The 14,811-nt window shown below is 50.3% G+C and overlaps 1 protein-coding gene across 9 annotated transcripts in view; it reads left to right on the plus strand.

Moving 5' to 3' along the window:
• Positions 1-14,811, plus strand: part of FAM178B (family with sequence similarity 178 member B) — a 110,051-nt gene that overhangs the window by 70,766 nt on the left and 24,474 nt on the right. For 6 of the 9 annotated variants that reach the window (XM_038551100.1, XM_038551102.1, XM_038551104.1 and 3 more), the window contains 3 exons: positions 270-363; positions 631-807; positions 1,075-1,172. In XM_038551100.1, coding sequence (XP_038407028.1) covers positions 270-363; positions 631-807; positions 1,075-1,172 — 369 coding nt within the window. Of the gene's footprint in view, positions 1-269; positions 364-630; positions 808-1,074; positions 1,173-3,442; positions 3,466-11,880; positions 12,013-14,811 lie in introns of those variants that run through there. The other 3 variants (XM_038551107.1, XM_038551109.1, XM_038551108.1) reach the window with 3 other exon arrangements.

The raw sequence follows: 14,811 nt of genomic DNA on the forward strand, positions 1-14,811 counted from the left end.
TGAGCCAGAACCACCAGCTAAGCTGCTCCTGGATTCTCGACTCTCAGAAACTGCATGACATGATAATCGTTTTTAAGCCTCTGTATTTTTGGGTCATTTGTTATGTAGCAGTAGATGACCAGCACACACAGAGCATTAGCCCCTCCAGACTGAAGGGGTCATCCACAGGCTCTCTGCTTCTGAGCAGTGGCAGGCCTCCTCTCTGCTGCAGTCCTCCCCTTGCATCCACCTCCTCCCATTTCCTTCCCTTTGTTTTTGTCTTACCTTAGAGTGCTTAAAAACAACATTAGCCTGAGCTGGAGTGAGCAGCAGGACACCCCCCCAGCGATTGCCTTGGACATTAGCCTGAGCTACATCTGTAAGGTGAGTCAGACAGCAGTTTGATGCAGTAGGTACCATGAAGCACCCACAGTGTGCTCAGCACCACCGTGCAGGCACCATGCTGGCTGCTGGGACCAATGCTGCAGAAAGCGCATGGTCCCACGACTGGGCCTGCCACCTGAGTACCCTGTGCGGGGCGTGACTCTGGGTCTTGTGTTTGGTTTTCTCAGCTGCTGCCTAGCCCCTCCTGCCCTGCCTGGCCTCCTCCTAGGAGGCCATCCCTGCCCTAGCACTCTCTCCACTCTCCAGTTCCTGGCACTCTGTGCCCTCACCCAGCCAGTGGCCTACACTGATGGGGACCTCTTGGGCCTGATTGAGTTGCTGTGCCAAGCTGGCCTAGATGTGGAGCTCCGCCTGCTGCCCAAGACCGATCTTCAGCAGCTTCTGCTCCTGCTCCTTCAGAACATCCAGGAGTGGCCAGGGAAGGTAACCATGCCTCCGGATCCCCATCCCCTGCAGCCAAAGCCCAAGCCCTAGCCGCCTCATGTGGCCTTGTCACTAGGGACTAAAGTTGCAACTCAAGTCACTAAATGGGAATAGCAGGCTTGGAGGTGAGCAGGATGCCAAGGAAACTTCCCTTTCACCCTGGCCTCCGTGACCCCCCCCTTCTCCTTACTCTAAGTGGACTGGTGGAGAAGTCAGGGTGGAAGGCCGCCCTCTTGCAACCCACCTTGATACCTGCTGTCCTCACAGCTCCAGCAGCTCTGCTGCACCCTGAGCAAGGTGTCAGGTCACCACCACAACCTGCTGGCACTCGTGCAGTTCTTCTTGGACGTGACCTCTCGAAGCAGGTGGGTGCTCCTCCACCTCTGCCTCCTCCCTCTGACACTCATCCCTTCCCCTGGGACAGGGTGGGCTGTGGGGATCCAGAATCCTCCCCTTGAGTCCCAACAAACCTCCCCCTCCTGCCCAATCTCTAAAACCCAGGAGAAAGAACTAAAAATACAACTCACTAATGAGTTCATTACTAAAGGAAAAAAGCCTAATTTTCTTAACATAGTCTTATTAGCAAAACAATTGCCTTATACAATTAGCTTCTGCCTGCATCGCCGCCGCCCCCCCACCCCTGTTCCCACCCCTCCCCACCCCCACCTGCTGCTCCCACTCCTTGGTAGAGGGTTCCTTCTTGTCCTTCAGACCTCCGCAGCATTATGTCCCCTCATCAATCCTCCCCTGTCCCCGCTCCCAAACTCTCAACATTCTGCTTTATTTTCTGCACAGCATGGCTTTCTGCCAGAAGTTTTCTTACTGTTTGTTCCTTATTTATGGTGCCTGTTCTCCACGTTACCTCCAGTATGGAGTCATGGCCATATCCTCCGGCATCTAGAACAGCGCCTGACACACTGTCAGCACTCTGTAAATTCTTTTCGATTGAATGAACAAGGTGAACAAACAGCCCACTGGGAGATGAGACCCTTGCTCTGGACCTGCCCCCACCCAGTCTCTCCTTTCCTCCTTCCTTCCCCCACTGTAGGCCACAGCCATAGGGAAGTCCTTGTCCTCTCTGGAGCAGATCACTCCTTATCTCTCCTCTCCTCCCATCTGGAATGAGGGCCCTCCCCACCCTTCCAGCCAGGCCTGTTCTGGGGCCTTTCAAGTAACCCTCCGCTGGGGCCATTCCCCTGCAACTCCCTCCCCAGGGGCAGCTTCTGGAAGCCGACTAGGCATTCCATTCAGAACACATATCCCCAGGGCCCTGCTGGGTGCAATCATCCTGAGCTCAGCTTCAGTCCTGAGAAGGAGAGTTCAGTCCCTTTCTGTGAATCTGGTTGAAAGAGAGGAGGCCTCTCCACAGTCCTTAAAGGGAACTTGTTGCTCTATACTTGAAAGAACTGGGCTTCTAGAAGCTCTGTCTGAGAACTTTAAGCATGAGCACCAGAGTAGTACCTTGGCGGGCACCATCTACATTAAGCCCAGATGCATGGGACTTCTTTCCAAATGATCTAAAGAAGCTGACCTCTGTCTCCAGGCTCCCTGTTCAACCCCAAACAGCTAGCCCACTGTGTTGCAGAGTCAGAAATTGTCATCTGAGAGGTCTCTCCCACCCCAGCCCATCATGCCTGTTCATCCTAAATCCTGTCCATTCTGATTTCCAAATCCCAAATTCTTGTTTGTGATTGCCTGTCCATGTCAGTTCCATAAAAACAGGCACCTGTCTGGGTCTCAGCCACCTCTGTCCCACCTGCTCCTGCTTTCATGTCATGTCTCTCACCTGGATGGACGCTGGCAGTGGCAATCTGTCCCCTCCTCCCTCAAAGTCTGTCCATTCTGTGGATACATGGGATTATTGTATCTCTGCCTTACCTGGAATAGCCAAGTCCAAATGCTTCCAGGGCAATGGTGTCCAGCCCGTTTCCTGTTTGCTCCCAATAGGCCACATTATTTGTACTTGTTTTTCTTTCTTTCTTCGTTTCTTTTTTTTAAGTACCCTCCTTCCCTAATGGGCTTAAATTTAACCCACAACCCTGAAGTTAAAAGTTGCATACTCTACCAACTGAGCCAACAAGGCGCCCGTTTTTCTCATTCATGTGTACACATACATGCACACACACATATATGTATATACTACATACACATGTATGTGTGCTTTTACGTACATACACGTGTATGATGAACATTCTTTTTCTTAGCTGTATAGTGTCCCCTAGTCTACACACAGCTCCCTAATCTGGATAGTCATGCAGGGCACCAGCTTTGTACATCTGTGCAAATGTTTCTAGAGGATAAACTCTTTGAAGTGAGACTGCAGACCTAAGGTATATACATTTGAAATTTGGCTTCCAAAAAAACTGTATCAATTAATAATACCATCAGTGGACATGAAAATGTCTGTTTCTCTGCTAGTATTCTGTTTTGTTTTGAAATTTTAGTCAATTTGCTGAGAAATGTCATCCTGTCGTTCTGATTTTTTTTTTTTAAAGATTTACTAATTTATTCATGACAGAGAGAGAGAGAGAGAGAGAGGCAGAGACACAGGCAGAGGGAGAAGCAGGCTCCATGCAGGGAGCCCGACGTGGGACTCGATCCCGGGTCTCCAGGATCACGCCCTGGCTGAAGGCGATGCTAAACCGCTGAGCCACCCAGGTTGCCCCTGTCGTTCTGATTTTTATTCCTCTGATTGCCAGCGAAATTGAGAATCCTTTCATGTTTATTGGCCTTTTTTGTTTCTCTTTTTGTAAACTATATCTTGATGCCTCTTGCCCACTTTTCTGTGGAGCAATTAATCTTATTACTTTAGTAATAATTGCTTATATATGTTTCAGCACTCTATTTTCTTCTTCTAAGTCTTTTTTTTAATATTCTTTTTTTTATTTTATTTTTTATTCATTTATGATAGTCACAGAGAGAGAGAGAGAGAGAGGCAGAGACACAGGCAGAGGGAGAAGCAGGCTCCATGCACCGGGAGCCCGATGTGGGACTCGATCCGGGGTCTCCAGGATCGTGCCCTGGGCCAAAGGCAGGCGCCAAACCGCTGCGCCACCCAGGGATCCCTTCTTCTAAGTCTATACATCTTTTTTTTGTTGTTGTTACATCACACTTTTTAAACTTTTGTACATGATATCTTTTGGCAAACTAAGGTTTTGGGTTTTTTATAATTTTATTTTAGAATAGATTTAGCTTGACAGAAAAGTTATATGGATGGTATAGAGAGCTGATTCTAATTGAATCTATCTTGAAAAGAAAAGCCTTCCCTACCCAAGATCATAAAAATATTAACTTTGTTACTATTGGTTCTTAATCCTATCTGGAATCTGTTTTCAAAGATAAGAGGTTGGGATCTAATTTGATTTTTTCCACCTCTGAAGAGCCAATGAGGCCAACACCAACTTTCTTTTTTGTCTTCATAATCCACCTTTCCCAGCCGATTTGAGACTACCTTCATCATATCCTAAATTTATGATGATGTTCATCTGTTAATTGAATCAAATTGATTTCAGGGATCTGTGTCATTTATGGGGATGTCTTTGTAGCTCCAGGGCCTTTGCTAAGTGTTCCTTCAATGCCAGGAGTGAATATAATAGGACAGCCTCACCTCACTTTCAAACAGATGCATCAACTACGGTGATTAATTCCTGCCACAAGCTTTGCTAAGAAAGAAGGATGGGGGGCACCTGGGTGGCTCAGTGGTTGAGCATCTGCCTTCAGCTCGGGGCGTGATCCCAGGAGCCTGCTTCTCCCTCTGCCTGTGTCTCTGTCACTCTGTCTCTCTTATGAATAAATAAAGAAAAAGAAAGAAAGAAAAGAAAAGAAAAAAAAAGAAAGAAAGAAAAGAGAAGGAAGGAAGGAAGGAAGGAAGGAAGGAAGGAAGGAAGGAAGGAAGGAAGGAGGAAGGATGGGTATTATCTATTTATTTATATTAGATAAAGCATTCAAATAGAACAAAATTCAAAAGGCACCCAGGAGCACCTATTGAAAATGTACCCCTACCGTAGCCACCTAGGCTGCCTCCATGTCTCATTTATGCTTCCCTGCATGTTCTCTCCGCCCTGCTTTTCACTTCAGGGTATGTTTTGGCAGTCATTCCAAATTGGATCAGAAAGAGCTTCTAATTCTTCTTTACAGCTTCACTGTATTCACTGTGGTCTTTAGCTAGCCACCACCACCACCACCCCCCCCACCCCCCCCCCCCACCCCCCCCCGCCCCACCGCCTGCTCCCTGTGGTAGCAACGTTGGAGGAGCTTGCTGGCAGCCTTGTTAGGCCCTCATGGTGGCTGCCCCACTGGGCTCAGTGCCCAGACTGACCCCAGGAAGGAGGGCGTATTGTACATTCTGTCACATTCTTAGTCTACTGACTGGTTAAGCACAAAGCGAGAACTTCCACCAAGATTTGTGTGATGTGCACGTGTGCGTGGGCGCACACACACACACACACAACCCTGCTCCCAACCTTGTTGACCAAGACTTCAGGGATGCACTGTAAATTTAAGGCATAGTTGAGCTCAACTATGAGAAATGAAAGTAAATACTAGAGCAAACCATTTGAAATAGGGCCAATAGGAAGACTTTCCCTTGGAAGAGAGTCTGTTTTGGGAGTCGGCCCCTCTGGGGTAACTCCAGGGGCCTGTGGGAAGGACTTGCCCTTCAGGCTTCTGTGCAGGGTCTCCAGCAAGTGTTGTAAGTCTCTGCAGCCACTCCGAGGAACCCTTTTAGTGGGAGGGTGGAGGCTCAGGGCTGCTTTCACTCTGCTGCAGGCTGATGTTTGCAGGCCCCAGGCCCCACCTCCTTCACCACCCGCGAATGTTTATTAAATGTCCCGCGTATGCTGTTCAACTGTGGCATCCAGAATAGAGGAGAAGATGAAACCGGCTTGAGCAGGCTGCCAGATCAGCCAGGTTCTGACCAGCAAGGAGGCAGCTGGCTGCTCACGTACAAGTGCAGGAGCCCTGGGAGAAAGTGGCCTTCAGAGTCTTCAGGTCTTTGTACACTGGGGATAAGAGCCAGGACACATGCGACACATGCGGGCGCCCCATAGCTATCCCCATGTTCCTTCGTTCCTTCATGTACCCAAGCCGCTGGGGTGAGGCTGCTCCCTCCCCTCAGGAAGGGGCCAGGGCCTGCACCTTCCTCGTAGGGTGTCCTGTCCCCACCCTTGCATCACCTCCACCCCACCCCCGCCTCAGTACAGGCCCTAGACCAGTTCATTCTCCCCCAGCCTGTCTATCCTTGACTCCTTGCTCCATCATAACTCCCTCCCCGTGCGCCACCACACGTATCCTGTCCCTCCTGGGCCCCTGACCCCTCTGGCTGACCAGGGCTCATTCAGAACTGCTGGCCAACTTCCTTGGGGCCCTCAGCAGATTCCAGACATCACCACACTTCCTGCTACTAATATCATTCCCCTCTCTGTCTCTCTCTGTGTCTTTCATGAATGAATAAATAAATTTTAAAAAATCTTTAAAAAAAACGGGGGGGGGGGGGGGGGAGGGTGTGGATCCTGGGGTGGCTCAGCGGTTTGGCGCCTGCCTTTGGCCCAGGGCGTGATCCTGGAGACCTGAGATCAAGTCCCACATAGGGCTCCCAGCATGGAGCCTGTGTCTGCCTCTCTCTCTCTCTCTCTCTCTCTCTCTCTCTCCCCCCCCCCACCCCTCCTTCTGTGTGTGTGTGTCTTTCATGAATGAATGAATAAATCTCTTTAAAATCTCTACTCTAGCAAACAGCATTGCCCCTTGTTTCTCTACACATAACCTAGTTGACCCACGACTCACCACCTTCCTTCTTGCTCACCTGACCTCCCATATCAGGCACCAACAGTCCTGCCCCCTCCAGACCTATAGTCATCCCTTTTTCCTGTGCCTTTCATTTTTTATTCTCTAATTCTTCCTCAGCAAATACATGCACTCGTGCATCTCCTACCTTAGAGGAGCAGTTCTGCTGCCACCCTCACCCCTACAGCTTCTACTACATCTCCCTACCCTCCCTTACTTCATTCACCCAGAATAGGCACTCTGAACCCTGCCCACCCTGACACAGAATGAATTCTTCAGAGCTCAGAGTGTCATAGGGAATTCTCACATAAGAAAACAAGACATTTCAGGCGCTGGGGGTGGACAAGGCCAGAACATTCTAGAAGGAGGCAGCCAAGGTCCCCCAACTCTTAGAATTTTAGAAGGTCTCAAAATCCGGAGGAATTAGAGGCAGGATGAAGGTCATGTCTAGGGGCAGAGGGGCCATGCTGGAACCAAGAGGGCAGCAAAGAAAAACTGGGTCACGATAAAGCCAGGAGTGTGAAGGATTGTGGCTGAAGAGGATTTGGCTCACCTTTATGAGTGGGCATGCATGTAGGGGGTGATAGGAATGACCTAAAGACCCAAGAGTATTGGGATGCCTGGGTGGCTAGTGTTTGTGTGTCTGTCTTTGGCTCAGGACATGATCCTAGGGTCCTGGGATCAAGTCCCACATTGTGCTCTCCACAGGGAGCCTGCTTCTCCCTCTATGTCTCTGCCTCTCTCTCTTGTCTCTCATGAATAAATATTTATATAAAAAGAAAAAAAAAAAGCCAGGAGTAGAGGAGATGCACCTCATCTGGTACTCTAGCCAAACTGCCTTATCACTAATGACCTAATGACCCTTTCTCAGGAACAAGCTTATTGTTTTCTTCCTTGGCTTCACAGTATCATTCCCCAGACTCTGCTTCTTCGGTCTATCCTTCTCAGCTGCCATTATCTAATTCCTTCCTCCACTGCTCCTCAAGCCTTGGTTTGCGGGGAGATTCTGCCCCAGTGCCCCTCCTTTAGTCACACCACACACTACTTTGCTATCAGGCTGGGCACTGTGGTGCTCTGTTCATAGGCCTGGCTTTGGGTCTCTGGCACCCCTTCCCCAGCTGCTGAGTGTCGCCCTGCCAGCCCACCCCAGGAATTGCCTTGCAGAACATGGTTACCTTATCTGAGGCAAGGTGCCTTTCTTGGGAGAAGCCCAACGCCTGCCCCTCTGCCTCAGTCCAGGATGTCTCTGAAGGACATTGCCAGCTCCAGAGGTCCTTGTGGGGTTAGCCAAGGGCTTTGCTGTGACTGTGTATTCCAGCCTGGCTTTCTCCTTTGGTTCAAACCTGCTTCCTTCATCCCCACAGGAAGTCATCCCAAGAGCACCTGTCTCCTCTTCTCCTGCCATAAATTCCCTTCATGCTCACCTCCACCTCAGATTCCACTTCCTGGGGGCACTGGATTTGAGACCCCACCTCCTCTATATCCATGGCTGCAACTCCAAGCACATGCCAGGGGCTCCCAAGTTGATACCTTTGGCCAGACTTTCCTGCTAAGCACCAAATCTGCATGGACAAGTATTTCAGGTTTAGCATGTCACCAGCTTCTCCTGTCTTCTGTGGCTCCATGACCATGTCAGCACCTGCCCACTCCCTAAAGCCTGGAAGTATGGGGTCACCCCTTGTCCCCTTCAGCTCCTCCTCCCCAGCAACAGCCACCTCTCCCATCACCCTCACACAGTTCCAGATCTTACCACAGCACCCCTGGATTGCTACCTCCTTCCAAACTGTCCCCCATCTGACCCATGTTTGCACTGTCCGGCAGTGTGGCCTCCCTTGAGATGCAGAGCCAGCCACATCACTACTTTGCTTCATTAAAATCCCTCAGGCATCTGTCCTCAGGATGAAATTCAAACAGCGGCAATACTAGGACCCTTGTATCCTATTTCAAAATCATATTTTTTTAAAGATTTATTTATTTATCATAGACAGAGAGAAAGAGAGAGAGAGAGAGGTAGAGACACAGGAGGAGGGAGGAGCAGGCTCCATGCCGGGAGCCCGACTTGGGACTCGATCCCGGGACTCCAGGATCGCGCCCTGGGCCAAAGGCAGGCACTAAACCACTGAGCCACCCAGGGATCCCCTCAAAACCGTATTTTATCCCCTGCCCAGCGTCCCAGGCAGCCTCCCATGCTCTAGCCACCTCAACTCATGATTTGTCTTGGAGCCTTTCAGCATCAATTCTGTCTTCCCTTATTCCTCTCCTCCTCTTTGCTTGGTTAGCACTTCCTCACCCTCAAGACTAGGCTCAGACCAAGGTATCTCTCCAGAAATGCCTCCTTCACAGGTCCTGACTGTCAGCACTTTTGCTGACCCACTGGGATGTGAGCATCTTGAGGGAGGAGCTGGGACTTTGCCCTCTGGGCCCTTGGAGCCTGATAGGGAGACGGGACTCGAGGGAATGCCAGTGGAGCAGTTGTTTCTGGAGGGCAGATCTCAAAAGGCACAGAGTTGGTTTTTAGTAGCCAATTCCAAAGAGAGAGATGGCTCGGGCAGACGCGGAGATGGTGTGGTACCACTTTGCACACTGCAAACCAACCCAGTAAGGAAAAAGTGGGAAATGTCTAAAGGCTACAGGGGCTGCACCAAAAGCTCAGGCATGATCTCGGACTTCAAAAGATGTGGAAGATGGAGAGTGGAACGCAAAAACAGCAGATGGACAAAGAACATGGACCAGTAATGCTGCCGGTGGAGAATACTAAGTCCCACAGAACGGGCTTCTACCTAGTTGTTTTCGAGGCAAGGAGTGCTGTTTGGTGCTGGCAGTGATATATTGACACTGATGAAGAGAGAACGACACTACATAATTCCTATTTTGCTTCTTTTCTCCGACAAGGAGCATAATTTTTCATCTGGACTCCACTATTGATCAAAGGGAATTGAAGCCTAAGACAGCACGGGAGGAGACCGTGTGTCTGCATCCAGCTGTGTGGAATGGGTTTAAGTCCCCTGTGGTACAAGGACATTCCACATCAATCCTTTGAGAGGAGCAGATGGGGTCCCCTGAGTCCACGGAGACCTTGGGAGGTAGGGAGGGACTGTCCAGAAGGAGCATGGCGGGCTCGAGGCACCCCCCCCCCCCCCCCGCCCCATCATTCCCCAGGGATGGTTTGTGAGCACATACACAGAGAAGGAAGCTCTGCTTTCTAGGATTCCTAAGAATAAATCATACCAGACTAGTCTCATTTATGTTTTGACAGACCAACCAGAATAGTACTCTTGAGAGGACTGTCTGGGTTCTTGTAAGGCACTTGGTAGAGTCTACTGTCGTATCCTGAGGACAACGAGATGGGCTGAGCAATGCTGAAGTAGCTAGGCTCTTCACAAGGTGCTGCTGGCCATCAGAGTGCTGTCCTGGAGGGTAGGCCCCTAGGGCCCCCACAGTCTTGTCTTCCCTGACAGGTCAGTAGGGACAGACCCCATGTCTCAGATGAGGCCATTAATGGAACAATAGTCAGACTCCTGCATGACATGAATACAACTGACAGGGAATGGAAGATCCCAGAAGATCTCAACAAACCATAATGACATTCTGAGAGGAAAAGTGAGACCCAGCTACGCAATTAACAACAAGATCTTGGAAATGGGATGTGACAGCAAGACGTGTGAGAAAGACTTTGGGCTCAATCTGTGGTCTGTGTAGCATCACAGGGCAGCCAGGAAAAGCAGCATCCAGGCCAGCTCTGAGCACCTCACTGATGTTAACATTGACAACCCCCCAGGGTCTTCGGAGGACCCAAACTACAGTGGAAAAAAGATTCTGAGAGAAAAAAGTGTGGCTGTTGCACCTGAAGAAGAGTTAGTTGTGGAAAATATGGCCACTTCCCTCAGGTATGTGGAGGGCCTAATTAAATGGACAAATATGCAGACATTAGATGGGGTGGCTTTGTTTTTAATTAAGTTCTGTGCCCAAAATGGGGCTTCAACTTATGACTTTTGACCCTGAAATTCAGTCTCATGCTCTACCAACTGAGCCAGTCAGGCACTGCCTAGGTGGAATGACTTTTTAAGATGTGTTCTAAGCCTAAAGTTCTGTGGATTTCATCATGATACCAAAAAGAAAGAGGGAAGTAGAATGATAAAGAGGATGGGAGTTGGGTTGTAATTGTCCGTATGAACTTTGTTTAATAAATAATAGTAACTTTTTAATTTATATATATGCAGGAAAGGACACATCAGAGGTGACTAAAACCACTTCCCCGACTTTCATCCCATAGCTTTGTTTTGCCTGTTTTTGAACATGTATATGTACAGTGTTCTCTCTTGTGTTTGGCTTTCTCAGCATAGTGTCAACACTTTGTGGGACTCATCCATGCAGAACTGAGCTGTTGTATTTGGATCCTTCATGTTGGCATGTAGTGGTCTTCCGTAAGAATCTGTGGTTGTATCTTCCTGTCTGCACTATGCATGCCCACATTCATGAGCACCCCAAGGTGTGTGTGGATGCCTGGGCAGACTCCCAAGGAGGTTGCCCTGACCTCTAAGCTGGGCCCTGTTCCTTCCTGCCTGGGTAGTATATGCTCCTACGTTAAGATAGACTCCAAGTGAAGGCCTGAGGGGGTGGGAGGGGAAGTGGCATGAGAGGTGGCTGTGGTGCCAGAGAGGCAATGTGGACAGCCCTGGAGAAGCAAGCCAGGCAGATGCCCTGCAGCAGGGTGTTGGGCAGCATTTCCACAGCGGAACAGGCCACCGTTGTTGCTTCCTGAGCTGCCCTAGAGACATGGAAAAGGCAGCTCACGCCTTTGGCCAGATGCCTGATGGCCTTTTAGGGTAGTTCAGCCTTGGCAGGGCCTGGTTCCCTTCTGAACAAGTGAAGGGCGGGGGACAGCAGAGAGGACTGCATTGACCAGTGTTGTTGTCCCAACAATCTAGAGGCCCACACTGGTTAGTGCCTTTGCTTTCCTCCGAGTCCCTGCACGCGCCGGGTGCCTGGCTGGGCTGCCCCTTGCAGGAGCTAGAGGGAAGGCTGGAGGCTGGGAAGCAGTGTGCCTGCATTCCACTTCCCAGCTCTGCTATGGATTTGGAAAAGTCATTTCCAGATTTCGCTGTGCCTTAGGCTCCTCTGAGTGCTAATCCAGTGTCCTGATCTTACGGAGGCCCATGGTGGGGGAGCAGAGGAGGGGGGCAGAGCTGAGGCAGAGGCCTGGCCTGGTGTGAGCAGAGAGCTGGAGCTTGTTTCCTTATATGACAGTGGCTGGGATGGCTCCAGTGGCTTCTGCATCCTCCTTTGTCCGTCTGGTTTGAGTTCCGGGGAGGCCTTGCCGGGTGGGGTCAGGCAGCTTCTAGGAAAGGAAGAACCCCTAGCCAACCTCTGCTGAGCCCAAGGGCTCCTTTGCTTGCTCCCTGCACAGTTTGGGTGTTATTTAGGGTGAGTCTTTGTGTTTTCTCCTCCGTAGAGTACGTTCTCAGCCTAAAATGAAAAAGTGGTCCCCTCCCCTGCCCCTGTGTCCCAGTGGGAACTGAGAGCACGGGAGACTGTTTAAAAGGCAGGGGCCATCAGAACGAAAGGCAGTGAGCAGGCGGGGACAGCGAGGGGGGACATGCCACCCTCAGATGTGGGTTCCTTTTCATCCATTCACCCGGAGCTTTTTATGGTGCTTTTCTTCTTTTCTGGACAGCAGCCCTGTCCTGACCCACCCAGCCTGCTTCTTCCCTTCTGGAACCACCCCGGCTCTGCTCTGCTGGCCTGCCAGCACCCCCACCCCCAGGTTGGCCCCTCCCCGCCCTCTGCAGGGTAAAGTTGCTCCCACACAGGCCTGGGTTTGGGATTAATGAAGCCCAGATGCAGGACTTTTGACTCTGGCTAGAGTTAGCTTTGGAGGAGCAGCACAGAGGGGCCGTTTACCTCCCACTGTGTTCCCGGCCCAGCTGCTGCTGGGGCTCACAGGGAACAGCTGGAGAGCAGGTCCTGGCTGCCAATAAGGTGGAAGCCATGCAGGGTATGTGGTGTGGCCAGGGCTCCGGGAGAAAATGGAGGGTGGGGCTCTGGGTGAAGGGCCAGGTCTGGCTGCGCTCACAGGAGTCTGGTGTGGAGGATGATGAAGGACTCCTATTTTCTATCCCATGGGGCTAAACCACACTGCCTCTCCACAGTCTCAGAAGGTCAGGTGGGAACACAAAGTTCTCCGCAGAAAGGGTTCAAGGCTAAAGGGAGACAGTGTCGGGGAGGGCCCCAGGCTGGTTAATGTCAGCTTCCTGATCAGGAATGGATGGCTGGTGCCTCTCTGAGCTGCCAGATAAAATATAAACAGTGCAGGGGGGAAACTTATGCTAAGAAAATTATTCTTTGTTTATCAATAAGAAATTCAAAGTTAAGGGCGGCTGTATGGCTCAGTCAGTGAAGCGTCTGCCTTTGCCTCAGGTTATGATCTCAGGGTCCTGGGATCGAGCCCTGTGTCAGACTCTGTGTTCAGCAGGGAGTCTGCTTCTCCCTCTGCACCTCCCCACCCCCAGCTCAGGCTTGTTCGCATGGGCTCTCTTCTCTGAAATAAATTTTTTAAAAATCTTTTTTAAATGTTTAAAAAAAATTAATTCAAGTTGAATTAGGCATCCTATATTTTTACTGGCTAAATCTGGCAATCCTGTCTCCCCCAGCACCCGAATTTCTTCTTTAAGTAATAGTTTTATTGAACTGCAACATACAAACAGAACAGAACCCAGACCACAGGTGGATGGCTCAGTGGATTGCCACAAGTGGAATCCATGTGAAACCAACACTCAGGTCAAGAAATAAAACATAAGCAGAACCTGCCCACCCCACCCCCAACCATCACCACTGCTCAGGTTTCCAACAGCTGCTATTTGGCCGTTTTTGTACTTTATATGAATTAAATCATGCACATGTATTCTTTTGTATCTGGCTTCTTTCACATGACACTGTGAAGATCATCCAGGCCTTTTGAATGTAGTTTTAGCTCACTGTCATTATGAGTAGGATCAAGTTGTATGGATAGAGCCCAGTCTGTAGATGCATTCTGATGGTGTATTATAAGTGCACTTCCACCTTTGTATGTGTATGCGTACCTAGGAGTAGCATTGCTAGGTCACAGGGTGAGCACGTGTTCATCTTTAGTTGATCTTGCTAAGCAGTTTCTTAAAGTGAATGTACAGTTGAAATTCCCACCTACTGTGTGTGAGCATCTCTGCTGCCCTGCACCTTTACCAGCACTATGCATTTCCCCCTCTTTGATGTCCTTTCTCGTGTATGGTGTTACTGCCTGTTTTTTTTTTTTTTTCTTTTCTTAAGATTTTATTTATTTATTCATGAAAGAGACAGAGAGGCAGAGACATAGGCAGAGGGAGAAGCAGGGTCCCTGTGGGGAGCCCGATGTGGGACTCCATCCCAGGCCCCCGGGATCACAACCTGAGCCAAAGTCACTCAACCACTGAGCTGCCCAGGTGCCGCTTTTTTCTCTTTTTATTCAAGAGCCTATTGCTTTGTTGATCTCTCTTTCTCAACCAAGTGCTAAGAAAATCAGCAAGGCCCCTGGTTGAGGTACTAGCCTGCCCAGCCCCACAGGAGCTTTGAGGAGCCGCTCCTACCTCAGTTCCTCATCACCCACGAGCCTCCCTCGTGAGGCCTGGGCGGCAGCAGTCTCTGCCCTAAGAAAGCTGCCGTGGAGACTGGACCACCTAGCCCAGAAGTTGACAGGCTGGATCCTGCCTCCCCAGAATACTTGCTTAACATTTCCCAGTGCTTCCAGTAACAAGCTGTCTGGGATGTCTAGTCTTTCAGTTCCTTATGGTGTCATTCCAGGGATATGGGTGAGAGCAGCCGTGGGTCCCTCTGGCAGGGGTGTTACCTGAGGGCATTCTCCTCTAAGGAGAAGATTCCAGCCCAAGTGACTTCCTCATGCTCCTTGTTTCCTCAAGCTTCAGAACCTGTCCTTTGCTTCTTCTGATGGTGGCTCTCTGCAGGAACTATGGACTGTGACCACATCAAGGTCCATGCCAGAGGCTGACATCTGCTGCCCATGGAGGGGCCACCATGTGTTGATGTGCAAGAGAGATATGACTCTCTTGGTGGAGACAAGCTGTGGCAGGGAGCATGGGCAGAGGAGGGGCCCTCGACCCCTCTTCCCATCACCCCCTCCAGCCTCCTCAGCCACCGCGCCCCAAGCCTCATCCTGGCCCACTCTGATGGGCCAGGCATGGCTCATATGCCCAC

This window comes from Canis lupus, chromosome 10 (genome assembly GCF_011100685.1).
Source record: "Canis lupus familiaris isolate Mischka breed German Shepherd chromosome 10, alternate assembly UU_Cfam_GSD_1.0, whole genome shotgun sequence".
Taxonomy (NCBI): domain Eukaryota; kingdom Metazoa; phylum Chordata; class Mammalia; order Carnivora; family Canidae; genus Canis; species Canis lupus.